The 27,212-nt window shown below is 53.9% G+C and overlaps 2 protein-coding genes across 2 annotated transcripts; both read right to left on the bottom strand.

The window, feature by feature from the left end:
• Positions 1–355: 355 nt before the first annotated feature.
• On the bottom strand, positions 356–13,835 carry ASTL (astacin like metalloendopeptidase). Its single transcript, XM_047781266.1, is given in 10 exon segments — positions 356–1,553; positions 1,556–1,699; positions 3,538–3,692; positions 3,781–3,862; positions 6,684–6,865; positions 8,068–8,185; positions 8,999–9,089; positions 10,878–10,939; positions 12,858–12,983; positions 13,625–13,835. Coding segments are annotated over 10 exon segments (1,209 nt in total). The 5' UTR covers positions 13,677–13,835; the 3' UTR covers positions 356–1,356.
• A 3,333-nt stretch (positions 13,836–17,168) lies between these two features.
• On the bottom strand, positions 17,169–19,500 carry DUSP2 (dual specificity phosphatase 2). The gene is made up of 4 exons (XM_047781267.1): positions 19,025–19,500; positions 18,815–18,927; positions 18,172–18,391; positions 17,169–18,053 (listed from the first exon to the last, which is right to left on the bottom strand). Exons 1-4 carry the CDS (start codon positions 19,410–19,412, stop codon positions 17,839–17,841), a joined length of 936 nt encoding a protein of 311 aa, XP_047637223.1. The 5' UTR covers positions 19,413–19,500; the 3' UTR covers positions 17,169–17,838.
• Positions 19,501–27,212: the final 7,712 nt, after the last annotated feature.

Below are 27,212 nucleotides of genomic sequence, written 5' to 3'. Positions count from 1 at the left end.
AACTACAGCTCCAATTTGACCCCTACTAGGAACTTCATGTCACCCAGGCAGCCCCCCCCCCCAAAAAAAAAGGAAAATGAAAAGAAAATCCTTAACTCAGATGGACGGAAACCCAAGATTATCTGAGGCCAGAAGCTCCTGGTCGCACTAGCATGCCCTTATGTCCCCTGACACAGCAAAGAGGTGGGCAGAGGACATGCCTCAGCCCTACATGGCCGTTCACTTAAGCATGTCCAATTGCTTTCCCGAGTCTGTTCCCTCCCATGGAACCTTCCATCCACGGCAAGCAGGAGGGTTAAAGGCACTCAGGTAGGAAGTAGTCAGCCCAGCCTCAGACTCCTAGAGCAAGCCCCCAATTTTATTTCTGCCTTCTCCCAAGACACAGGAGGCACCTGGCCCCACAGGAACAGGACACGGGTTCCTGCTCCTCTTCCACCCCAGGCACACTGGGGGCTCCCAGCTCACGCCCTGGCAGCCCTAGAGACTTTCTTTGCCCTTGTATAGCCCTAGTCAGGGAGGCCAGGAGCTGAAGAGGAGAGGGGCTTGGCTGCAGGAAGACAAGCAGGGTGACCCCACAACCCCTCTCCACCTCCCAAGGCCTCCACTGGCCAAATCCTGGGGAGAAGAATGGGTGTCAAGTAGCAACAAGATTCCTGGAAATGCAGCCCTGATTCCTGGCTTCATGGTCCTCGTGTTCTTGGCGAGGTCCCCGTGCACAGTCCTGGAGGGTCCCTCTTTCTTCCTCTCCCTGGGCAGCAGGGCTGGAAGTTGGGCTCTGAAATCCTCATGGAGGGCCAGGTGAGGGGTGCTGGCTGCAGAGCCACGCTCCCAGCACTCAGACATCAGGACTGAAGGCTGCCCCGGGTCCCAGGCAGGACACACACACCCCCACCAAGGCCAAGCTGGAGGTACCCATGGTCCAGGCTGGGGGTCTGGGCCTCAGCTACGGGATGCTGCCCCAGAGCCTTCAGGACTGGAACATGCTTCTCCCCACCCCTGTGGATCTCTGTCCCTGGAGAAGGCACCCGGACTCACCCAGGGCTAGGGCAGAAATTGAGAACAGGCAGTCAGGCATCCTGACAGACCTAGAGAGCCCCTCTGTCCCCAGGAGCCCTTGGGGGAACATGACAGGGAAGGAAGGGTCAGAGGGAGAGGCCTGGGCCTCAGACAGGCAGCCAGGGGTGCTGCCCAGAGGGGCCAAGGGTTACACAACTCGGCTACTCTGGGTAGAGGATGCCCTCCCCCCCTGGGGACAGAGCTACAGGCTTGATCTCTGGGGGTCCATATGAAGCAACCACCAGGTACATGGGCTCCTGGGAGAGCAGGATTCCCCAGAACAGCCCAGCTGGATGATGGCTAGTCTTCTCCTTCTAGAGATGGAGCTGGGGGTCCAGTGGGCACCTGGGCCTGCCAGGACTGCTCCAGGGCAATACCAGGAACACCTGCTCCAGGCCTTGACCTTAGGGAGGAAGCTGGGGCCTCAGGTGGCTTTACAGAGGCCTCTACATCGAAATTCCTCAGGGCATGGGGCTTCCATGCACGGGGGCTCTCTCAGGCCCAGCAACCCCACGCTGGCCTTTAGTCCCAAAGCCACTGTCGTCAGGGCTCCTGGATTCTGTCAGTAATGCCTTGAGAAGCTGCTGCAGGTACGGTCTAGAGGCAGGAGTGGGGCTTCCACCATTGCTGTGGGCCTGGAACCCTAGGGCAGAAAAGGTAGGAATGCTTGTCTCTAACAGGGAACTAGTCTTAGAGTCATTTAGTGGCTAGTCTGTTCTTTCTCTAAGGTTCAAGTCCCCTTTATCAAGTGTCCAGTATCCATACCTGAGTAGGACTCATCTCTGGACTCAGCGTTTGGTTTCAATGGGTAATTTTCTACCCTTGTACCAATACTATACTTGTATAGCATATACACATATGTAAATATACGCAGTTATACATTTATATGCTATTATTTATATAAAGACTTTTTGTCTTTTTAGGGCTACACCCGTGGCATATGGAGGTTTCCATGCTAGGGGTCAAATTGGAGCTACAACTGCCAGCCTACAACATAGCCACAACAACGCCAGATCCAAGCTGTGTCTGCAACCTACACCGCAGCTCCTGGCAGGTCCGGATCCTTAACCCACTGAGCAAGGCCAGGGATCGAACCTGCATCCTCATGGATGCTAGTCGGTTTCATTAACCGCTGAGCCATGATGGGAACTCCTATAAAGACATTTTATAATCTACATTAACTACTCATCTGCTAGGGCAGTCCCTCCACTTTGAGGTATCTCAGCTATAATTAGCCTTTTGTGTTTTTAATATAGATTTTAGGATCATCTTGTCAAGATCTTCAAACTTACTGGGATTTTCTTTTTTTGTTGTTTTTCTTTTTTTTTTTTTTTTTTTTTTTTTTGGTCTTTCTAGGGCTGAACACACAGCCTATGGAAGTTCCCGGGCTAGGGGTCAAATCTGAGCTGTAGCCAATGGCTTACGCCATGCCCACATCAACACAGGATCTGAGCCACGTCTGCGACCTACACCACTCAGGGCAATGCCAGGTCTTAACATGCTGAGTGAGGCCAGGGATTGAACCCATATCCTCATGGATGCTAGTCGGATTTGTTAACCACTGAGCCACGATGGGAATTCCCTTACTGGGATTTTCAATGGGAATTTACTGAGTCTGTAAATCAGAGAATTACATTTTTACATTGTCTTCCTTTTAATATGAGACGTCTTCCTTTTAATATGCTACATCTCTATGTATTTACTTAAGTATTCCTTAATGATTTTTAATAAAAAACTAGAATTTTATATATCTTGTCCGATTTATTCCTTAGGACATTTTATCTTCACTATTATAATGGTATCTTTTTTAAGAATTATGTTTCACTACGGATATACAGAAATACAATTTTTTTTTTTTTTTTTTGCTACAACCACAGCAAGTTCCAAGGGCAGGGATCGAACCTGCACCACAGCAGCAATCCAAGCCGCTGCGGTGTAACAACACCAATGCGCTACAAGAGAACTCTTACAACTGATTTTTATATATTGATTATATTTTACCTTTAAAAAATTCTTTAGTTCTAGCAATTTGTTTATAGATTTTATTACTTTCAATGTAGATAATTATCATCTATGAATAATGAATGTTTTTGCTTCCTTTCCAATCCTCAGACTTGATTTTTTCTTTCTATCCCACAATGGCTAAGACTTTCTCTACGTTGTTGAATAAATGGGACAATGGTGGAAAAACTTGTCCTGGTCTCGACTTCAATGTTTTGACAGTAGAAGTGGTTTGTTTCTCTGGGTTTTTGGCAGATACTCACATTAAGGTTAAGAAAGTGGGCTCTGTTCCTAATTGCCAACAGTTTTTATGATCATAGTGAGTGTTGGGTTTTCCAATGCTTTTGCTGCATCTCTGTGGTGAGCCCCTAGTGATCTCACCCACTCACCTCCCAGCACTCCACCCTCGTGGTCGCCACCTCAACACAGGAGCTCCCTTCCAGCTCCTCAGATCACGCTGCCCCCCCCCCCATCACTCACCTTTCTTGGGGGGGTCATGGCCACTCTGGCTGCAGTCATACAACCTGAGGACCCGTGCAATGTCTGAGGTGCTCAGGTTCCATCGCTGGCCAATGTGGACACTGGGGGCCCAGAGGGGCGTGATGGTGGGCAGCCCACGCCGGCTGAAGGCAAGCCTGAAACCAGCAGGCAGGGGCCTGAGTCCAGATCAGGGCAGGGGCTGGCAGGGCAGCACAGAGGGACGGGAGGAAAAGGGGTTCTCACCTCCCATAGTGCATCACTGACGAGTAGTCATAGGGCACCAGCATGTTGCTGCTCCGAGATTTGATGAAGTTGATTTCAAAGCCTGAAAAAATACTTGGCAATGGGGGGAAGGGCGGGGGGAGGGGTGGAAAGATGGCGGGGGCTGGGGGGAGGCTCGGGGTGGGGGTGGGGGGTGGGCAGGAAGAGGGCGGGGGTAAGAGGGCAGGGGCGGGCAAAGAAAGGGAAATGATAGGAGGTTTCTGGAAATGTATAACCTACCTGAGCTGAAGGGTCCAAACTACAGCCAAATGCACACATCCCTACCCCCCAGGACTGATCCTTGATCCCCATCTCCTTGGTACCCTGGGAAGGTTCCAGACTTGCACCAGCTGACGTACAAACATAGGGACTTGATGGCTGGCCCGCCATGGCCTCCTAAGGCTTCTCTCCATCTCTTTCTCCTCCTTCCAAGCTCACCTTGTGTGAGACTACCTCTCTCATGACCTACAGCGTCCATGAAATCGCAGCTGCACAGAGTCTTGGCCGCCCCCTACTGGAGAGGTAAAGTACCTACTCCCTAACCTAGCTTTAAAGCCTTGTGAGGCAGCGGCAGTGGCCATCTCTCACTCCCAGCAGCAAACCCCTCTCCCTGCCTCCACCCTGTAGCATCCGCCCCGCCCAGATGTGCAGCCCAGCCCTTCCCCATTGGCCAGAACACCTGCTCTCCCTGTCGCTTGGGTGCCCTAGGCCTGGGAGGAAGAATGTTTCCTCCCTCGATTTCTCTCCTACCCGGCACAGTGAGCCTCAGAAAGAACTGCTGCACCCTCCATCCAGCCACCTCCACACCCACGCATGGTCACCAGCAGCCTCTTCACCACTAAAATGGTACAATACCTTTATATCCATCACCTGCCTGACGTACCTGTCCAATAGAGCATGCTTATTTCTTCCTTTTAAAAACCTTTAAGTTATGATATTAACATAACTTTGAATAGGCAGCTTATCTGATTCAAAAAATCAAAAAATGGAGTTCCAACTATGCCTCAGTGGCATGGGCATTGTCTCTGCAGTGGTTCAGGTACTGCAAGGGTATGGGTTCAATCCCTGGTGCAGTGGGTTAAGGATCCAGTGTTGCCAGTGGCTGCAGCGTGGGTCACAGCTGAGGCTCAGATTTGATCCCTGGCACAGGAACTTTCACATGCCACAGGGTGGCAAAAAAAAAAAAAAAATCGAAAAATGTTAAGATATTATGTAAATCTCCCACTCCATCTCCCTTCTGAATGCCCACCTCCCCACCCCTACAGTTAATTACTGTTATTAGTTTGTATGTTTCAGCAATCTGTTCTGCACATGTTAACTAAATACAAATGTATTCTCATCTTTTTCCATTCTTAAGCAATTTTTTCCATTAGGGTAGCTGGTGTTTAACCTATTAGTGCTGTTTGTTCTCTAACTCATTAATTTCTGCCTTTACTTTTCATTAATTCCTGCCTTTACTTTTCATTAATTCCATCCTGCTTTCATTTTTTTCTTAACTTGGATTGAAATGCTTGATTTGTTCTTTTTATTGATACAGGTATTTAAGGCTACACATTCTCCCTGAGCATGGCTTTAGCTGTGAACCTTTGGTTCTAATGTGCTTTCATGCTTTTTAAACAACCCCTGCAATTTAATTCCATAGCTAAAAGAAAAGTGTTTATTTTTTAAACTTTAATTTCCAAGTGGAAAGAGTTTGTTTCATTTTGTTCCTGCCTTTTACATCATGATCAAACTTGTATTACTTCTACGTTTTCAAATTCTACTTTTTCAAATTTGAAGTTTTTATGGCTATCAGAAGTTTTCATAAGTATTTCATGAACACTTAAAAGGATTACAGTCTATTTTCAAGGCATGGTGTCATCGTCATCGCACCCCCCTCCCATTTCCCTAGACGAATTCCTGAACTCAATGTCCATTCCCCATCCCCCATCCCATTGAAAGGTGCTCCCATCTTCCCATCCCATTCTTGGGGTGGAGGGCATCCATGCATGCTAGTCTCTACCTCAGACACCCTCCCCTGACCATGTCACCTGGCTAACCCCACAGCAGTTGCAAAGGCGCTCACACCCAAAGCCCTGTGCTCACAGCAATCCTCCCAGCTCCTCCTCATCTGTACCCTCAAACCAAAAATCATTTACCTCCTCTACTTCCCTTCCTCCTGTAGCAATTGTCTCAACTCCTCTCACCTTCTACATGAGGCTCTCCCCCTCCTCTGAAGGGCAGGGTCCCACCATTGCTGGAGTCAGAACCCCAGCACGCACCTGCTGCTCCCCGGCATCCAAAGCAGTGGCCCAGACCAGACTGCTTTCCCACCGCCACCTTTTAGGACATGGTCTCCCTGTTCTTTACATCCCAGGTTCCCCCTCAGCATCCATCTCACAGACGCTGAGCCCCTACAGCTCTGCCCTCTGCCTCTTGCATTCAGCACTTGGCACATGAAGCCCACTACCCCCAGGGCTTCTGTCTTGGTTCAGTGCCCCCCAGCTGGAACATAGCCCCTGCCCCAACCCTGCATAGTGCATCCAGAGACTGCTGGTTGAGTACACAGTGAGCAAGAGTCCTAAGACCACCGACTCTCTCCCAGGTAACTGCCAGGTTCAGGGATGAGAAATGAGACATAGCACAAATGGATGCTTAGCTCAGGATGACTGAGGGGGCAACGAAGGCTCAGAGCCCAGTGCGGCAGCACCCAGACTTCTCTCCTTGAAAGAAGCAGGAACCCCACCTTCACAGAGTCAGGCAGGTAGAAAAGAGGGACAACTGCTCCAAATAGCCAGGCAACTCCTCAGGTCCTGGCCTGTGCCTGCCACTCTCTCCACCCAGGACCACCTCCCCCCCTCCCTCCCCACTCACCATCCAGCCTGGCTGTGCACAACCTGACTCACCTGGGAGGATCTCGTTCCAGTTCACGCGGATGTAGCGGTCCCGGTCGGCCCTTGAATGCTCATGCCAGAAGCCCAGCACGTGCATGAGCTCATGCAGGACAATGCCCCGGCCCCGCTGGAGACAGCTGGGTCCCAGGGATACCACCTGCATCCCTCCATTGCGCCCTATGCTAGAGAAGCACCTGCGGGGCCACGAGAACGCAGGGTGGGCACCAGCCCAGAGAGTCAGCAGAGCCAGGCCCCTTGCCCCCTCCCAAGACCAGGGATCCAGGCCCCATCCTGGACACTAGTCCTGGGCTTCCTGTTCCCAAGTCCCCTCACTGCCTGGCCTTCTGTGAAAGGGGTCGACTGGAACCCCGTCACCAGCCTGTGCTGCAAGGAGGATACTAATGTGGGTGTTCCCAAGTGGGGAGCCCCAAGTTAGAGCCTCAGACACTCTCTCAGGCCCCTAACAAGCTAATCAGTATTGCCATTACCCTGGTTTTATTTTATTTTATTTTGTCATCTTGTCAGGGCCGCACCTGCAGCATGTGGAGGTTCCCGGGCTAGGAGTCTAATCAGAGCTGTAGCCGCCGGCCTATGCCACAGCCACAGCAACACCAGATCTGAGCCATGTCTGCGACCTACATCATAGCTCACGGCAATGCTGGATCTTTACCCTACTGAGCGAGGCCAGGGATTGAACCTGCAACCTCAAGGTTTCTAGTCAGATTCGTTTCCCCTGCGCCACAACAGGAACTCCCCATTACCCTGATTTTAGCAAGAAGACAGGCAAGGCTCAGACATGAAGGAAGCTGCCAGAGTCACCACGCTCTGCACCGTGGGACATGGATCCAAGGCCAAGTCTGTCCCAGGATACTTGTGCTCACTCCCCAGAAATGGGGATGAGGGATCCATAACAGAGTTCAGAGCCTATCCTTGCCCTCCTCTCTCCCATTTTTTTTTTTTTTGTGTGTGTGTGTGTGTGTGTGTGTGTGCTTTTTTAGGGCTGCACCTGTGGCATACGGAAGTTCCCAGGCTAACGGTCAAATTAGAGCTGCAGCTGCCAGCCTACGCCACAGCAACAGCCACACCCGATCCTTAACCCAGAGTGAGGCCAGAGATCAAACCTGACTAGCATCAGAGTCCTCATGGATACTAGTTGGGTTCCTAACACACTGAGCCACAGTGGGAACTCCTACTCTCCCCCACCTTCTGTCTTAAGTGTGCTCATGTCAGGCACACCACTCAGACAGGCAGGGGAACTCTGGACCCAGGAGGACAGTCCAGACATGAGTTTTAGACGAGGGCTTTGTTAATTCCATACTGAACTCAAAACAGCCGAGGCTCTCCCCCTGCACATACGCACAGATGAACACTCACACCCCGACCTGGAAGCACTTACCCAGACATGGGTACGATGGAAATGAAGTCCCTCTGGCCCTCATAGTCGACAAACCTGATGCACGTGAAGTGTTCGAACTCAGCAAACGCCTCCAGGATGACTTGCCGGCTGGGCTTGTCTGCAGAGGAGACACCCTGGCTGCAGCCCCAGCCAAGGCCCTCCCTCCCCACCCCCAGCCTCGTGGCCCCTTGGAAATCTGTCCATGGGCAGCAACTGAGCTTCAGACCACTCTCCCAAAACAGAAGACAGGGCAGCGTGGAGTTCTCACCATGGCACACTGGGGTAAGGATCCAACTGTAGCGGCTTGGTTTTCTGCAGAAGTGAGGCTTCCACCCTGAACCCCCCTGCAGTGGGCTAAAGGATCCATGTTGCCACAGCTGCAGCTCAGGTTCAATCTTTGATCCAGGAACTCCCATGTGCTGCAGGTGCAGCCATAAAAAGAGAGAAAAAGAATGAAAGAGAAAAGAGAAAGAGAAAAAGTGACGGTGCTCGATCCCTGGCCCAAGAAATTCCATATGCTGCAGGTTTCCGTCATAAAAAGAAAGAAAAAGAAAAAGAGAAAGAATAAGAGAGAAAGAAAAATGTGATGATGTAGGGAGAAGAAATCAGGGCTCCAGACAGACCCAAGGGCTGTGCCACCTTGGGCAGGTCACTGCCCTCTGGCCCATTTGGACTTGAAATGATCAGACAGTCCCTAGATGTACCTTCACCATCAGCCCCAAGATTTTAACTTTCCAGCTCGGGGGCCCTTGGGATTAGAAGGGCTCTGGCCAAAGGGTCCTTTGGGTGGTGTTGATGGTGGAGGGGGCACAGGGATGCAGAGCAAGAGAGAATAAAAACCCAGAGAGGAGCCCAGGCTACCCTGGGAATGAGGGGCTGGCGCAGGGAGGGAGGCCCATGGCTCCCAGGACTGGGGTGCCGGCTCGCTCACCGTACTTGCTGGAGAGCACAACGGGGACCTCCACGACGCCACCATTCTTGGGCCACTTGTTGTTGGTAGCCGAGAACAGCCGGAAGGGACTCTGAGAAGAGAGGGCAGCTCAGGGATCCAGGCCAGCCAAGCTTTCTGGCCCCAAGGGCACCATAGCTCAGGCCACAGGAACCCTGAGGATATAAGAAGTAGGCCCCCCAGGTATGTGAGGGTGGCAGGTCATTAGAAGTGGGATAGGCACAGAGAAAGCCAGCAGGCCTGCCACACGAGCTGCAATGCACAGCACAACCCTTTGTGCCAGAGAACAAACAACTTGAGACTTTATCAGGCAGAGAAAAAAGCAAAATACTCCCTGAAGAAGAGGCTGGCTAGGAGTCCAGCACCCATAAATGGCTCAGAAGGCTCAGCACCAACAGCAGCCCCACCACCCCATCCCTTTCTGGAGCACAGCAGCCGGCTGAGCTCACCGAGTGTGTAGGCACAGGTGGAAAAAAATGGGGACATGATCCTCCTGATTCTAAGGCTCCACACGTGGCCTCAGCAGCTTCTTTATTCTGCCAACAAACACCTTTTGAGGGTAGGCATCACAGCACCCAAGCACATCCTGCCCCACTGGCTATGAAAGGTTGTACTGGGTTCTGCTTTTACCCCCTGCACTCACTGGGTAACAGAGAACAAGGGCTTCGCCCTCTCCCTGGGGTTCCTGCCCAGTGCCCAGCCCAGCCTCTGGCTCTCCAGCCCAGCCTCATGCTGTATCATTGGTGAGCAGCCTCCGACCAGTCTCACTCTCTCCCAGTCACTGTCCTATTTACGAGCCTCTGCCATTCCTAGTCTCCTAAAAGATGGCATTGCAGGAGTTTCTGCCATGGCGCAGTGGGTTAAGAATCCAACTGCAGCAACTTGGGTCACTGGAAGTGTGGGTTTGATCCCCAGACCAGCACAGTGGGTTAAAGGATCTGGCATTGCCATTACTGTGGCTCAGATTCAATCCCTGGCCCAAGAGCTTCCCATATGCTGCAGGTACAGCCATTAAAAAAAAAAAATTCCCATGAATTGTTTGCATATCTAGAAAGTCAAGAAGTGTTCCCATTGTGGCTCAGCGGTAATGAACCTGACTAGTATCCATGAGGATGCGGGTTCGATTCTGGCCTCACTCAGTGGGTTAAGGATCCAACATTGCCATGAGCTGTGGTGTAGGTCACAGCTGTAGCTCAGATCTGGCGTTGCTGTGGTGTAGGCTGGCAGCTATAGCTCCAATTTGACCCCTAGCCTGGGAACCTCCATATGCCACAGGTGTGGTCCTACACACACACACACACACACACACACACACACACATCTCTGCAAGTCACCCTGATGCCCATCCAGCCTTCTCCCTTTCTGACTGTCCCTTATCCTCTCCAGCTCCCAGCCCGCAGGATGGTGACTGCATTACTCCTTGTTGTGTCTTCCTTAGACCATCTACCACCTTTTGTGTTCACCACAAACACCTGCCTACAGCCCCACCAGCCACTCTGCCAACCATTTCTCATCTCTTCCTTTGTCCCAATACTCCCCTGCGGAAGGGTGGAAAGCTTGGGCTTGAAAGATCCAACCCCCCTCCTTCAGGAAGCCCTCCCAGGCTGACTGAGGCCACCACTCCAGGTAGTAGCCTCCCTTGGGCTGCTTAGTCCTAATGGAACATGCACTCTGCCTTTGGCAAGAGGAGGAATCGATCAAGCTATGAGCAACAAACATGGATCCCTCACACTTCACACCCTTATGACACCAAGGGTGGGCCCAAAGGTCTCTGACACTATCTATGAGGTTATTTACACCCGTGTGTGTGTGTGTGTGTGTGTGTGTGTGTGTGTACGCATGCGTGCGAGCTCACACTCACCGGCCGGAGGATGTCCCCCTCGATGAGGAAGCTGCTCTCTGGGGTTTCCTCTGGGATCAGCCCTGAGAAGGGAGGGAGGGACGTGTGGGCCCATGTCCCCCAGAACACAGACTCGAGGACAGGCCCAGCAGACACCTTGGCTGCAGGCCAAGCAACCCCATAAGTCTGTCCCTTCCTCAGGCTCTGGAGCTTCCCTGGGCACCGAAGCTGTATGGCCTCAGGCAAGCCGCACAGCCCCTCTGAGTCAGCCTACTCACACGCTTCTGCTGCTCAAACAGGGCACTTCTCCCATGCCCCAGCACCTGCCTCCTGAAATCGAGGCCCTCTGCTCTCAGGGAGCTGCTATTTCTTCCAGCTGGCTCCACCTTCCACTCTAGCCCAAGCCACACTCCCTGGAACACATCCTGGGCTCTCCTGTCCCATCTCACCTCCTACCCATCTGTGTAATAATCAGGACCTTCATGGTGGCAAGTGACAGGAACTCCAGCCCGCCCCACCACAGGAGGCCCCTGCAAGCCCCCCCTTCCCCCTTGCCCTCCCCCCACACCAGCTTCTCCTCCCTCCAGCCTCATTTTCTGCCACAGCTGGCAGCCTTCCCCACAGCCTCTTTCCTAAGTATCAGCCCCAGCAGGAATCTTAGAGAAGTGTCTGGCCTCCTGAAGGTGGCTTAGGTGGGGTTCCTAGAAGCCAGTAATTTATCACGGGCATGAGGAGAGATGGAGAGCGCTGAGAGAGAAGCGGGCTCAGCTGCAGGCCAGCCTCACCCTGACCACACGGGAGCTTTGGCCCCCAGGTGAGGCAGAATTGGCCCACCTTGAGGCAGGGAGGCTAGCCTGTGTGTTGTGGGTGGGCCGCCCCCCAAGCAGAGGAGGGCATTGCTCCGCAGGCATTCCTGGCTGAGGGCCTCCAGCTGCCAGACCTTAGCCCCCACATTCCCAGCAGCTGGGGAGGGTGTGCGCCTCCCAGGAAAGCTCACCCTGACCAGTCACTGCATGAGGCTCACAGGTAGTTACTGGGCCACCAGCAGCCCAAGCAGAGTGTCCTCCACAGCAGCTGCAAAGCAAAGCCAGGGAAGCCTCCAATTGGTCTGGAAGTGGCCAGAATTAGTCACAGTGACCGAAAGGTAGCAGAGCACCCTGCTCGAGCTTCTCCCAGAGTAAGAGGTGGGTGGGCCACATGGCGGCTATTCCATCCACAGAGGCTGATTCCCCTCCCCCAGGCCTAGGTCTGCTCTCCCCGCCAACCCTGTGTTCACCCAACACTTCAGCTCCAACATCTGAACACCAGTCTGTTTCAACCTGCTTAGTCCCAGGTTGGCTATACGTTCTCATTTTTCAGCTGAGATTCCCCAGACAGGGAGGCCCGAGGCTCATGCTTCCCGGTCTTTGGACCCCCAGCACCTCACACCTGCAGGTCATCCTGCACCAGGTGGCAGCCACATTCCTAAACATCCACTCAACACCAGACTTGCAGAGCCCCATACTTTATCAGGCTGGTTTAAAAAAACAAAACAAAACCAAAAACCCCTCTGCTTTTCCCTCCTTTTTATCAAAGTAACAACCCAAAAGAGCCGATACAGAAAAATGGACCTAAGAATTTGCCTGTGGGAGTTCCCGTTGTGGCTCAGCAGTCAATGAACCTCACTAGCATCCTTGAGGACCCAGGTTTCATCCCTGGCCTTGCTGATAGGATGAGCTCATTGCCATGAGCTGTGGTGTAGGTTGAAGAGGTGGCTCAGATCTGGCGTTGCTGTGGCTGTGCTGTAGGCAGGCAGCTGCAGCTCCAATTAGACCCCTAGCCTGGGAACCTCCATAAGCTGCAGGTGTGGCCCTAAAAAGCAAAAAAAAAAAAAAAAAAAAAAGTTGCCCATGGAAGTGCTACTCAGCAAGACCCACCAAGCAAACTGGCCCATTTCCTCCCTGCTCAGCCCAGAGTTCAGCATGATACCCCCCACCTCACAAGAGGACACAGTGGCCTTACCTTGGTTAATTGCAGGGATGTCCTTGTCCCAGGATGTCTGGGTCCCCTCGGGGGTGAGGTCTTCTGCGAATCTGGTCCCACAGGTTCCAGGGCAGCGAGAGGATGAGGGCGCTCCCAAGATGCAGCCTGGCCCGGACAGGTACATAAGCACAATGCCCGAAGTGCCCCTGAGAGTGACTCAGGATGACTGGACATAGGGTAGGGTGGGGTGGATTTGGGGGGGTGGTCGGAGCACAAGACCTGGGCCCTTCACACAAGTAGGCCCCCAAAGGGAGTCCCGGGAGCTCCCTGGCCTCCCCTGGTCCCAAGGGCTGGACAACTTTGAGGAAGGAGCTCCCTTGGCAGGAACAGGATGGGGCTCTAAAAGGGAACCCCAAGCTCTGAGTGTCTGGAGGGAGCAAAAAGGAGGGAGGCAGGGACAGGCCTTAGGCTCCAAGACTGGCAGCTGGGTGTGAGCTAGCCTCGGACCCTGCCCAGCAGCGCCCTCCTCAGCCCAGACCTCCGGAAATGGGCTCAGTCTGGTTGAGCCTGGGGTGAACATCTGCAGGGCCGTTCCTGTTGTCCCTCTGCTCTTAGGGTCTTCAGGAGATCCCCCTCTTGGGGCCCCCAGGTGCTGACTTCTAGGAAGATCCCTAGAAGCTGGTTCTCTGAGTCCGGCAGATCAATTGGCATCCCTGCAGGCCCCAGCCACACCCTCTCGCCAATCCCACACCGGGTAGGCTGGAGCCAAAACGAGGAAGGCGAGGAGGGTGAAGCAACCCACTTACCAGGCAAAGTGAGCAGAGCCAACACCCACGGCCAGAGGCCTCCCATGCTCATGCTGCCTACAGTCGGCCCCTCTGTCCCCCAGCTAGCAGGAGAGCAAGTTCCCGCGAGATGAAGCAGGCTAATTGCAGACTTCAGGCTACTTCCTCCCCTTAAATAGCAGCTCCTGCAGCCTCTCACCTGCAGCCCTGCCCAGCAGCTCCCACCTGCATCTTCTCCCACCTGCAGCTTCTCCCAGCCAACTCCATCTGCAGCCCCACCCTCTCGTACCAGCCCAGGCCCAAGCTTTCTGGACCCTGATGAGACCCTTTCTGGCCTGACTGACGTGGGCGAGAAGGTGAGGAGAAGCAGGGCACAAGGCACGGGGCAAGGGGTGGGGGTGGGGGTTCCACTTAGGGATGTGGTTCTGCTCAGGTCCCCTCCCTCCGCCAGGGGGCAGAGAAGCATCATGGAGAGGTGAAAGGTGGCAGAGTTGGGAGGAACCTTGTTTTCCAGCCTGGGGAGGCCCCTTTCCCACCACTGCATGGGGCTCAGATGTGGGGAACGCTGCCTGAGACCCTGAGGTGACCCCCAGTCTGACAGTGGAAGGCGGAAAAAGTCACTGTTTTTCTAAACTTTTAGTGGAGTAAACACAGAAAAGCAGACAATTGCAAGTGCTGGGAGCAGGGAGTTCCCACTGTACCTCAGTGGGTTAAGAACCCAACTAGTATCCATGAGGATGTGGGTTCGATCCCTGGCCCCAATCAGTGAGGATCTGCCGCTGCCATGAGCGATGGTGTGGGTCACAGATGCGTCTCAGAGCCTACATTGCTGTGGCTACCCAGGGACTTCCATATATCAAAAGTGCAGCCCTAAAAAGCAAAAAGGAAAAGAAAAGAAAAGAAATGCAGTTTGTCTTGAGGGCATTGTGCTAAGTGAAATAAGCCACTCGCAACAGGACAAGTGGTGTATGATTCCCTTAGGTGGGGTAGCCAGAGCAGATTCAGAGGCAGATGGTAGAGACGGTGATTGCCAGGAGGTGAAGGAGGAGGGATGGGGAGTTATCACTCAATGAGTACAGAGTTTCAGCTTTGCAAGATGGAAAAGATCTGGAGATTGTTTCCCAACAATGTACAGGAACATGCTTAGCATTACTAAAGTGCATGCTGGAAAAATAGTAAAGATGGTACACTTTGTTACATATTTTTTACCAGAATTTAAAATTTTTTAATAATTTTTTTTTTTTGTCTTTTTAGGGCTGCTCCTGCAGCATATGGAATTTCCTGGACTTATGGGTCAAATCCAAGCCATATCTGCAACCTGTACCACAGCTCTGGGTAACGCTGGATCCTTATTATTATTATTATTATTTTGTCTTTTGTCTTTTTTAGGGCCGCACCTGTGGCATATGGAGGTTCCCAGGCTAGGGGCTGAATCAGAGCTGTAGCTGCTGTCCTACACCACAGCCACAGGATCCGAGCTGTGTCTATGACCTACACCACAGCTCACAGCAACAGCAGAGCCTTAACCCACTGAGTGGGTTCAGGGATTAAACCCACATCCTCATGGATAATAGTCAGGTTCGTTAACCACTGAGCCACAATGGGAACTCCAAAGACCGGATCCTTAACCCACCGAGCGGGGCCAAGGATCAAATTCACATCCTCATAGACACTATGTCGGGTTTGGGTTTTCAACCCTCTGAGCCACAATTTTTATTTTATTTATTTTATTTATTTATTTATTTATTTATTTGCTTTTTAGGACTGCATCTGAGACATATGGAAGTGTCCAGGCTAGGGGTCGAACTGGAGCCACAGCTACCGGCCTACACCATAGCCACAACAATGCCAGATCCAAGCCAAATCTGTGACCTACACCACAGCTCACCACAAGATCCTTTAATCCACTGAGTGAGGCCAGGGATTGAACCCATATCCCTCATGGATACTAGTCAGTTTCCTTACCGCTGAGCCACAACAGAAACTCCAAATTTTTAATAAATTGGAAGAAAGGAAGGAAAGAAGGGAGGGGCAAAAAGGAAAAGAAATACAGTTTTTTTGAAAGACAAAAACATGGGGGGCGAGGTGAAGTGGAATGGGGTGAAGGTGAGATAGTACGGAATGGGACAGGGGCCTCCGCCACCAGTCCTACTGTGTGAGAAGGATCAGGGGACAGGGAGGCCTCAATGACTCAGGGCCCCAGATGTTCCCCGTTTACCCGAGCTGGGTATGGGGGTGGTGGGCAGGAGCAAATAGGTCCCTCAAGGTCTGTGGAAGCCCTGATGGCAACTCCACCTCTGCCCGGTCCCCCCCAGGAGCACCTCCCACACCCCAGAGCAGAGGAAACAAGGGACAGTGGCCCTTCAGTAGCTAATGTTTCCTGAGCACCTACTCTGTGCGGGTGCTGGGCTAAACCTTGACACGGATTGACTCCTGTAATTCTCAATCTCACCCTAAGAGGTGCAGGCTAATGACAAAACCCCATTTCACATTCAAGGATCCTCAAATCAGAGAGGGCAAGTAAAACTGGCCTCCTAGGTGTCAAACTACACTGCCCGCCTCAGGTGGACCCTACCAGGCACTCAGAGGTGGCCTTCTGTAGGGGTGACCCTTGTGCCGAGTTTGGAAGGACAAGACCGGATGAGGCAGATGACCCTCCAAAGGGCCAGAAACATCAGAATCGAGGCTGATGTAGGACCGGCTCTTGGTGAGCTGTCCTCAAGGGCCCCAGCACCCCTGCTCTTGGGCAAATCATGGCACCCCCTTTTCAGCAGCCCTCAGCCTCTGACTGTGGATGGGCCCATGCCTCACGTCTGCCCAGACAACGTCATTCCACGCTGGGCACGTAACCAATGTTCAGTGAAGACATGCAGCTCGGGAGGCTGTGAAGAGCGCCTAAGTCTATGCCTGTCCTCCACCCCAGACACCCAACCAAATGTTCTCTGGGGACAGGAAGCTTTGGATCAGGGGCTGCCATGAGCCCTGGCAGGGATGGGCATTCTGAGGCCTGGGGGCCCAGCCTGGGAAAGTGGGAGGTAAGAGGCTATGTTGCCCTGCTGTGGGCACAGGTACACACAGCCCAGGGGAGCCACACCCAACAGGCACACACAGAGACATGGGTGTGTGCGGGCCAAGAACACACAACCATACCCACAGAAGCTGTCACAGACGGCTGCATGCGCACTCACATGCATGCATGGACGCACACACGCGCGCACTCACACTCACACAAACAATCCAGAAAGTAAGTAGGTCTGCCCAGGGCAGTGCTGGATCCAGCTCTGAAGGGTACACACAATCTTGTCCCATAGGACCAAAGGTGGAAACTGGAATAAGGCCGGAGCCAGCCTCCCAAGAAACCATGGCTTTCAGCTCTGGAGACAGAAGGCTGCCTGAGAAAAGACACCAGCCCCAAGGGGACCAGGGCAAGGAGGTGAGGTCACTCTGTGCCTTCCTCCTTCCATCTTCCTTGCCCGGACGCACAAAGGAAGGTGAGGTCTGATTGAGAAACGGCTTTTGAGCACTTTCCCAGGCACCAATTGGAGACCAGACACTGGAGAAGTTGTTTCTTAAACAAAACAATATTTTATTGACACATCCTCAATGTTCCATATAAATATAAAGTGCTAAGTTTCCAACCCAGCCCACAGGGCTGGGAGGAAGTGGGGCAGGGAGTGTTAAATGTCAGTTGAACACAAATAACTTTCCAGCGCCAACACAGGCGTGAAACACTCACACACACACACACACACACGCAACCAAGAGGTCCAGACACGGCATCTGCCTTACTTCCCCAAGCCCCGCGCAGGGCTCAGGCTCCAGGCCTCAGGGTGGACCACCCCAGACAGGGCTCCTGGTTGTCACAGCTTGTTCCTTGGAGCCCTCAGGCTTCCAAGGGCTCTGGCATGGTGGGGCCAGTGGGAATCCATGGGTGTAGAGTCCAGTTCGTTTCTGCCAGAGGACGGAGGAAGAGGGAAGCAGAAGAGCCTCCATTCTCCTTCCAGGATGAGGACTGAGGGCCAGCCCTCAAACCCCTAGCAGAAGAGCACCAGGTGAGAAAGTCCAGCATTGCCGTATCCCCAGCGCCTCCACCTGGGGCTTTTCAAACTCCAAGGAAGGGGCTGCTCTCCCTGAGGTGGGGGGTGGAGTGGGGGACTGGGGCCCCAGCTGTCCCCAGGAATCAGGTAGCCCTGTGCTACTGGGCCCTGGGGGAGCCAGCATGGTGGCGCCCAGCCTCAGTGACACAGCACCTGAGTCTCAAACTGCAGCAGCTGCCCCATGAAACTGAAGTTGGGGGAGATGACTCCCCTGCGTTGCTTAACAAAGTCAAAGGCCTCATCTAGACGCACTCGACGGTTCTGTATCAGGTACGCCAGGCAGATGGTGGCGGAGCGTGAGATGCCTGCCTGGCAATGTACTAGCACCCGGCCTCCACTGTTCTTCACCGAATCTGCAAAGGAAATGGGAGAGAGGGGGGTCAGATAGGAAGGTGGGCTGGGCAAGAGACAGGTGCCCCAGCTCCTGCCCCTGGAGCCCCGCTAGGTCCCACGCCAAGGACTGCCTCTTACCAATGAAGCCGATAGCCTCCTGGAACCAGGCACTGATCTCCACCATCTGGTTGTCCTCCACAGGGATGCTTTTGTAGCGCAGCAGGCCCTCAAAGTGGTTGGGGCAGCTGGCCGAGACGTTAAGGACTGCAGTGATGCCGCAGGCCTGCAGCCCTTGCAGGTCAGATGAGTGGCTGCAGCTGCCCAGGAACAGGTAGGGCAAGATCTCCACAGGGCCACCCTGGAGAAGAAGAGGCAGAGGCAGCGGTGAGGACTCAGCTCTGGCCTAGAGGGCTGGAGCACCGCGGTGGGTCGTTGTTGGGCATAGACACCGTGGCAAACCGGCCAGGGAAGAGAAGCCCTTAGCCAATCCTAACCGGGAATCAAACATGGGGACACGCAGAGATATACACTCACAGACAGACATTTCCCCCCAAGCCCCCAAATTACGCTGCCCATAGGACAGACACAGACTCTCCGAGATGCTCACGAGCAAGTAAGGCATACACAAAGGTGTTCTCCCCTTTAGGGGTGAGGACACACATACACAGGTGACTGTGGGCATAGACAAACTCCTGCCCCCACAAATGGCAGACTCTTTCCCCAGAGGCGCCTACCCTTGGGGTCAGCGGGACATTGACAAGGAACCCTGATCTCAACTCACCTGGTCATACAAGGGAGCCCTGGGGTCGGGGCGGCTGTTTTCGGGCAGCATCGGCAGGGCAGGGGACTCAGAGCACAGGTCGGGGCAGCAAGCCTGGAAGCCATCGAAGCCTCCTGCAAGTTGGATCAGGACACGGTTAGCCGGGAGGGCCCGTCGGGGTTCAGGGACGCGGCAGCCGAGGGCGGGGAACGCTGGCCGGCCGGCACTCACCTGGCAGGAAGTACACAAGGGTGGGCCCGGCGCGGGTCTCGTGCAGGAGCGCGGCGAGCAGAGCGTGGGCTGGACCGTCGGGCGGGAGCTCGGCCACCGAGGCGCTGCCTTCGTCCAGCACCACGGCCCGCGCCAGCTCCCCGCGGGCCAGGCGCGCCCGCAGCGCGCGGTCGGGCAGCAGGCAGGCGAGGGCGGAGGCGGGCGAGCCGCTCGCGCGGCGCCGCAGCAGCGCGTTCCAGGGCACCGGCCGTGCGGTGCGCACGTGGCGGCGACAGAAGGCCAAGAAGGGGCGGCAGTCGAGCAGCAGCGTGCGCTCGGCCTCCCGCGGCTCCCGCAGGAGCGCCCCCAGCGCCGCGCAGTCCAGCTCGCGCGCCGCCTCCAGCCCCATGTTGTCCGTCTCCCCTCCTCCCTCTCCTCTTCTCCTTCCTCCCTCCCCTTGCGCGCTCCGGGCTCTCGCGGCGGCCGCGCTGCCTGAACCGTCTGTTCCGGATTCTCACTGCAGTGCCCTGGCTTAAGTAGCTGTGGGCCGGCCTCCCGGGTCACCATACAAGGGCAGAGCAGGAAGGCGCCCGCGCCGCCCCCGCCGCCTCACGCGGGGTGCAGCCTGGGCGGGCCCAGGATTGGAGCGGGCTTGGGGACGGGGGCGGGGAGGGGGGAGGGGCGCTGCGGTGGGAGAGGAAGCCCGGGACCAGCAGGGAGGGTGTTTCCCCAGACGCCCCCTTCCCACCTAGGCGCCCCAGGGCTCTTCCTGAGCGCCCTAACCCTCTGACCTGACTTCTCCACTGCTCAGATGCACATGCCCCTCTTCAGGGGGCCGTGGTGCCCCTCACTCCGCTTCCTCTCCCTTCTCCCTCTTCCCTCCCAAGATTTACCTTCTCCTGGGAATCTGTGACAACAAAAGTTGACATCTGTCTGTTGCCACGGGTGGTTTCCACACTGCTGGATGGGGAACCGTGTCTTGATGTGCCTCTTCTCTTCTGCTTAAAAGACCCTGGTAGGGAGGGACTCTATTCCCCCACCCCCCATTTCCTGGCTGAGACCAGCCAGGGGTTTTGCAGCTGCTCAGTGGCCAAGCTAGGCCAGAACGTTGTCCTCTGAGCCCAAGACCCTGGCATGGCATGAAGAGGACCCCCAGGGCCTTGGCCTGGAGCGGGCAGGGGAGCCTGTGACGACTTTCCAGTTGGTAGAGCAAGGCTTCCTCCTCTGAAGCCCAGGGAAACTCCAGGGGCCAAGGGTGAAGCACTTCCCCAAGTCACAGGCCAGCTCTGAAGGGGAACTCTGCTGACGCTGCTGGGCTCTCCCTGAGGCCTTGTGGGAATTTCAGGAGCCTCAGGAAGGGAAAGAGAGAGAAGAACTATCAGAATCTGCCTCCCCCGCCCTCCCCCGCCACTCCCACTCAGCCCCACCTAGACCTGCAGCAGGGGCCCTGGACGCAGGGACCCAAGACTGGAGATGAGCAGTAAGACTGGGGGAGCAAGGGAATCCACATCCCTTCAGCCCGCCCCCACCCCTGAGGCGGATGTGGTGAGTCCCAGGTGTGCGTGGGGGTCTGGGCCCCTGGGCTGGGGCTAGAGATGTTGGCAGTTGAACTCTGAAGCAGAGACATTCAGGTCTGTGGGGACAGTACCCTGGAGTGGGAGCGCCCCCACCCCCATCTAGCTGCATGGGATTTCAGAACCCAAACCCCTAGGCCCCTCTCCCTCCCTCCAGTCATTACCCTGGGGCCTAAGGCCCTCCTGGAGACCCAACTAGTATCCATAAGCAGCAGCAGCTCCCATTTGACTCCTAGCCTGGGAACTGGCGTACACTACAGGTGCGCCCCTAAAAAGAAAAAAAAAAAAAGACCCTCCCTATGCTGCAGACTCCTATGTTCAGACTGTCTTGGAGCCCCAAGCCCTAAGCCCTCCCCTTGGCTTGTAAACTCTAAACTCTTCCCAGTGTGTGTGTGTGTGTGTGTGTGTGTGTGTGTGTGTGTGTGTGTGTGTGTGTGTGTTGGAGCATCATCTGTATGCAGTTCCGTGATGCTGGAGGCAGAGCTAGTAGTTTGTGTGTACTTCGAGGCAGAGGGAACTTGGGGGGAGAGAAGCCTCAAGGACTCCTGAGATTCCTGGGACCAGGTCACCCTCTTAGGCCTCAGTGTCCCCACCTGTCAGATGGAAGCAACAGTAGACTAGCTGCTCGCCCACACTGGTTCCAGGGCTGTGAGGCTATGCCAATGCCTGGACATCTCCAGCACCCACCCCTTCCTCCTAGGCCAGTCTGGAGGCTGATGTGGCAAAGCCCATAACAGAGCCGAGGAGTCTGGGCCACAGATGCCAGCAGCTGATACGGACCCTTATCCTTGGCATCAGCCTGGCGAGTGACTTAATGGCTGACTCCAGCGGCAAATTACAGAGCACACAAAAGGATGGTCAGGTCCAGTCTTGCTGACCCATGGGGCTGGCGTCACTGGCTCTACTGGGAGCCACGGGCTTCCAGCTCTATGGGGAGGAGCAGTCAGGACTGGCCAGCTGGGATCCTGGCTCAGGCGTGAAGATCAACTCAGCAGCGTAGGGCCTCTAGCCCCCAGACTCCCACACCCCTGGCTGAGCCTCCTCCCCTCCTGGCTTGAAGGGCCTGCGCCTGGCGGGGAAACCATGTGGGAGTGGGAGTGGGAGTGGGAGTGTTTGGGTGCAGGTTTGGCTAGTGAGTGGCCAAATCCTGGGCGACCTTGCCCAGCACTCTGTCCAGGACCCGTGATTTCTACCCAAGGTGACCATGTATGTCCCCCCACTCCATGCCACTTGCTTTGGGGCTGTACCCTTTTTTAGCACTGGGACACAGGCTCAAGGAGCCTGGACTTAGCAAGGAACGAAGGGCTCCCCTCAGCCTCTTTCCTCTATTCCCAAATAAGGGAAACCCCCCACCCCCATAAAGGGTGAAGGCCAAGCCTGGGGTAAGAAGAGAGCGGGAAGAGGACGGAACCCACGTCCTACCCCCACTTCTTCTCTGACTAAAGATCCCCCAACCCTGGGTGAGTCATGGCCAGGGATGTCTCTCCCCCCACCATTTCCTCAGGACCACCATTCCCGGCAGAGATGGGGCTCTGACTCATGGGTGGAAGACAGTGTGAGGAGGGGTCTCCATTACCTGGATGACCCCCAGGTTGCAGGTCCCTGAGGGAGGACCCCGGTCCCTGTAGCTAGATGGTAAGGGCAAGACGTAGCAGGGAGAGAGGTGGTGCCACAGTCAGAGGTTTTTGTTTTTCTGGTGTGGCTGTTACAGAGCACATCAAGTAGGTTTGGGGCTCGGCTTTTTTTTTTTTTTTAATTAAAATACTGAACCGGAACTAATGATTTTGTCATTCTTGTTTGTAACCACCTATTTTGACAGTTGTTGACGTGTTACTGGCCTCCTGCCTTTGGGATTCCGGGTCTTTCCCTACCCCGCCAGCATATCCACCCAGCCCCCCACCCCATGCAAAGCGGCTTCGCTTCCACAGAGGCGCAAACCTCTGTGCTTGGTCGTGTTTTCCTTCCTCCTCCTTCCAAACCCACACCCCCAGCAGAGGCCCCTGGGGAGAGAGGAAGAAATGAATGGTGTGACTATGATCCTTAGGCCAGGGCAGGTATGAAGGTGAGAGTGATGAGTGACAGCCACCCCCAGCTCGCCTGAGCTGTGAGTCAGGGTGACGTCAGGCTTCCTGTGCCAGGCCTCTGCTGAAGCGGCCTGGTGGCCACCCCCACAGGCTCCTGCCAGGCGAGGACAGTGACTCCATGCTCCTCCAAGATGGCTCTGACCAGCGCAGCAGGGACAGAAGGGAGGGGTCAGTGAAGAGAGAGTCCCCTTGGGCAGCCAGCCCTCAGCAAGGTGGACTCAGAAGCGGCCACACATGGAGTTCCCGTTGTGGCTCAGCAGGTTAAGAACTCAGCTAGTATCCAAGAGGTTGTGGGTTTGGCCCCTGGCCTTGCTCAGCGGGTTAAGGATCCAGCATTGCTGCAAGCTGTGGCATAGCTGTGGCACAGGTCAAGGGTCATGGCTCACATCTGGCATTGCTGTGGCTGTGGCATAGGCCAGTGGCTGTGGCTCCAATCCGATCCCTAGGCTGGTTGCATATGCCGCAGATGCGCCCCTAAAGAATAAAAAAAGAGAAGTAGCCACAGTGGCAGAGGGGGCTGACATCTGTCTGCACACGCATGTGTCCTGTCACGTGGGCACACTTATTGAGGACCATGTCCTGAACACAGTGGACACATCAAGAAGAAAACCTCCATTTGGGGCTGGTATGGCTTTCATATGTCGAATATTTGCTTTTCCTCGTTTTAACAAAGGCTTTGCACCTTCTCTAAGCATCCACATCCAGGTCCTGCCTTTCTTCCCATATTTATTCATTGACCCTGCCCCTCATTCAGAAAGTATCTGTTGAAGGTGTTTATAAATTTTGGAGATTAATCCCTTGTCAGTCAATTCACTTGGAAAGATTTTCTCCCATTCTGTGGGTTGTCTTTTCGTTTTGTTTAGGGTTTCCTTTGCCATGCAGAAACTTTTGAGTTTGATTAGGTCTCATTTATTTATTTTTGTTTTTATTGTCAATACTTTGAGAGGTGGATCTGAGAAGATGTGGCTGTTGTTTATGGCAGAGAGCTCCGTACCAAAAAAACAAACAACCCCATCAAAAAATGGGCAGAAGATCTAAATAGCCAGTTCTCTAAAGAAGACATACAATTGGCCAAGAAACACATGAAAAGATGTTCAACATCACTCAGAATTAGAGAAATGCAAATCAAAACCACTCTGAGGTACCACCTTACACCAGCCAGAATGGCCATCATCCAAAAGTCTACAAACAATAAGTGCTGGAGAGGGGGTGGAGAAAAAGGAACCCTAGTACCCTGTTGGTGAGATTGTAAATTGGTGCAACCACTGTGGAAAGCAGTATGGAGATTCCTCAGAAAACTAAACATAGAACTACCATTTGATCCAGCAGTCCCACTCCTGGGCATCTATCCAGAGAAAACCACGGCTCGCAAAGACACATGTACTCCAATGTTCACTGCAGCACTATTTACAATAGCCAAGACATGGAAACAACCTCAATGTCCATCGACAGAGGAGTGGATCAAGAAGATGTGGTACATATACATGATGGAATATTATTCAGCCATTAAAAAGAATGAAATACCGGAATTTTTAGCAACATGGATGGACCTAGAAATTATTGTCCAAAGTGAAGTCAGCCACACAATGAGACACCAACATCCAATGCTTTCACTGACATGTGGAATCTGAAAAAGGACAGACGGAACTTCTTTGCAGAACAGATGCTGACTCACAGACATTGAAAAACTATGGTCTCCAGAGGGGACAGTTTGGGGGTGGGGGGGATGTGCTTGGGCTGTGGGATGGAAATCCTGTGAAATCAGATTGTCATGATCATTATACAACTACAGATGTGATAAATTCATTTGACTAATAAAAAAATAAAAGTAAATTTAAAAAAAGAAAGTATCTATTGAGTACCTGTTATGTGCCAGGTACTGTTCTGGATGCTGAAGACCCAGCAATAAATCACAAACCACTGCCTTTGGGAAGCTGACCTCATTGTTTGAATAATATTAATTTTTGTGATCATATTGTATTCATGGTAAGTGATCCTAGTTATTTACCTAGAGTAATGATACAGCTCCCTTTTTTTTTTTTTCTTTTTGCCATTTCATGGGCCGCTCTCGCGGCATATGGAGGTTCACCAGGCTAGGGGTCCAATCGGAGCTGTAGCCGCCAGCAGCTCCCCTAAAATTTATTTTAAAAGGGAGCTGTGGAGTTCCCGTCGTGGCGCAGTGGTTAACGAATCCGACTAGGAACCATGAGGTTGCGGGTTCGGTCCCTGCCCTTGCTCAGCGGGTTAACGATCCGGCGTTGCCGTGAGCTGTGGTGTAGGTTGCAGATGCAGCTTGGATCCTGTGTTGCTGTGGCTATGGTGTATGCCGGCAGCTACAGCTCTGATTCGACCCCTGGCTTGGGAACCTCCATGTCCGCTGGTGCGGCCCTAAAAAGACACAAAAAAAAGAAAGAAAGAAAAAAGAAAGGAGCTTGAGGCACAGAGGGGAGAGGCAGCCACAACCCAGAAGAAGGGAGTCTGGAAGAGCCAAATTTGTTGCCAAGGCCAGAGTCAGCTCCGCTGGTTGGGGTCCCTTCCAGATCCATGATTCATCAAGGGGACCTAGGTTGGACTGCACCCATGGATGGACCTGGACTCAGAGCCAGAGACAACCCCCTGGTCTCTCCCCCAGACACACATACACTCCCAGCACACCTTTGGCCCCCAACCTGTGGCCACTGCAGTAATAAAAGGGTCTTATTCCCTCTTATTAGCTGGAGGTACCCTCGGCTTGGGCCCAAGTAGCCGAGAAGGGGAGAGGAGGTTGCTAAGGAAGAGCACTGTCACTGGTGGTAATGGTTGGGCAAGAGGTGAATGGTTCTCAGAAATGTGACCACATTGCGGTCACAGGGTCTGTGACAAGGGGACTCTGGGGCTCCCCCGCAGCCAGAGCTGGGTTCAGTGTGAGGGGTGACAAGGGAATTTTGGGGCCCAGAGGAGCCAGAAACTACTGCTTCCCACCTGGTCACCCCCCAGCACCTTTACTTCCATCAAAGACCAGGCTGGGCCACTCCCCTGAAGACCAGCAAAACCAGGAACAAGGGGGCAGTGGCACAGCGTGTGCATCAGGGAGGGCTCCGAGCCACATTGACTTGGGCTGTTTCCTTGCTCTGTGGCCTTGGGCAAATGACTTAACCTCTCTGTGCCCTCTTTAAACAATAGCAATTACTAGCACTGTGCTAGGTGCCTTCTAGGCATCACTGCATCTAAGCTGCAGGGCTTGGGGGTGGTATCATTACCCTCATTTGCGGGGAAACCAAGGGGCAAGGGGGTTAGGTGGCTGAACCAAGGCCACACAGCCTGTCAGTGGGAGCCCTGGGGTTGGAATTTGGGCTTCAACCACTAGACTGCCCTGCCTCTGGCTCCCCTTGTGTCTGCATCCACCCCTGCCGGCTCTCAACTCCTGCCAGGTCCCAGCTCTCTTCATAATGACAACCACACAACTAATCCTGATCAGCTTGCCCTGGGCCTGGCCCTGTTCTCAGACTTTTCCAGGAACCATTGCAGTTAAGCTGCAAAGAGTTCCCGTCGTGGGTCAGCAGTAACGAACATGACTAGTGTTGATGAGGAGGCAGTTTTGATCCTGGCCTCACTCAGCTGGTTAAGGATCCAGCTTTGCTATGGCTGTGGTGTAGGCTGGCAGCTGTAGCTCCAATTTGACCTCTACCCTGGGAACCTCCATATGCCACAAGTGTGGCCCTTAAAAAGACAAAATAAATGAATAAACCTTGAAGAGCCCTCAGAGGTGGGACTGCTTGGTACCCCGAATAAAAATGGGGAAACCAAGGCCCGAGAGGCTCACTTGCCCAAACTGTCACAGTTGGTAGATGGTGGAGCCAGAGTTTGAAGTCACAATTTTGTGTCCCTCCTGCCTCTGGAATCCAGGCCCCAATGCCCTGCCCAGCTTCTTCCCATCTGCCTCCCACCCTCACCCAAAGCCCTCCTATCTCTCTACTGGGTTCTGGCCCCACAGGCCCCACTTTCGCGGGACCTCTCAGTCTTTGGGGCAGACTTGGCAGTGCCATTTCCTTGGGGAAACATAGAGCCCAGCTCACAGCAGGAGCCTGATGATGCATCTCTGGAGATGTGGTGACTCGTTTCTGTGCCCTCAGCTCGCCCTCAAACAGGAAGTTGATTACAGAGGAAGCTGAAAACACACAACTTTGGACAGAGGTCAAGGTCAGGATCCTGCTGGGTCCCTTACTCCCACCTTGCCCCACACAGGACAGAAGAGGTACCCTCAGCTCCCCAGAGGAGAGGTCAGTTCCAGAGGGTAAACATGCCAGCCTGAGAGTGGAAGAGCCCCCTTGTAGCTTGTGTAGGGAGGTAGATGTCCAGGGTTCAAGGGCAAGCTCCGCCAGCACAGCTCCAGGGCTGCTGCACGTGGCCAGCTTCCCTCCGGTCCCAGCGCTTATAACCTCACCTGGTGTTTAGAGAGCCAGGCTCTGTTCTGGGGTGGGGGCTGTACCACAAACAGGACAGCTAAGTTTGTGCCTCCTGGGACTGATCTTCCCGTGGGAAGACAAAATCTAGACAAGTAAATTAAAAATG

The sequence above is a fragment of the Phacochoerus africanus genome, chromosome 5 (genome assembly GCF_016906955.1).
Source record: "Phacochoerus africanus isolate WHEZ1 chromosome 5, ROS_Pafr_v1, whole genome shotgun sequence".
NCBI classification, from domain to species: domain Eukaryota; kingdom Metazoa; phylum Chordata; class Mammalia; order Artiodactyla; family Suidae; genus Phacochoerus; species Phacochoerus africanus.
The sequence above is the reverse complement of the archived record's forward strand: the minus strand, read 5'-3'. Positions and strand labels throughout refer to the sequence as shown.

Excerpts from the sequence above, each read along its gene's own strand:
- DUSP2 (XM_047781267.1), bottom strand. The coding sequence starts at position 19,412 with ATGGGGCTGGAGGCGGCGCGCGAGCTGGACTGCGCGGCGCTGGGGGCG. Across the intron at positions 18,392-18,814 it reads GGGCTCCCTTGTATGACCAG|GGTGGCCCTGTGGAGATCTT; the intron begins GTGAGTTGAGAT and ends CTTCTTCTCCAG. Across the intron at positions 18,054-18,171 it reads GGAGGCTATCGGCTTCATTG|ATTCGGTGAAGAACAGTGGA; the intron begins GTAAGAGGCAGT and ends TTTCCTTTGCAG.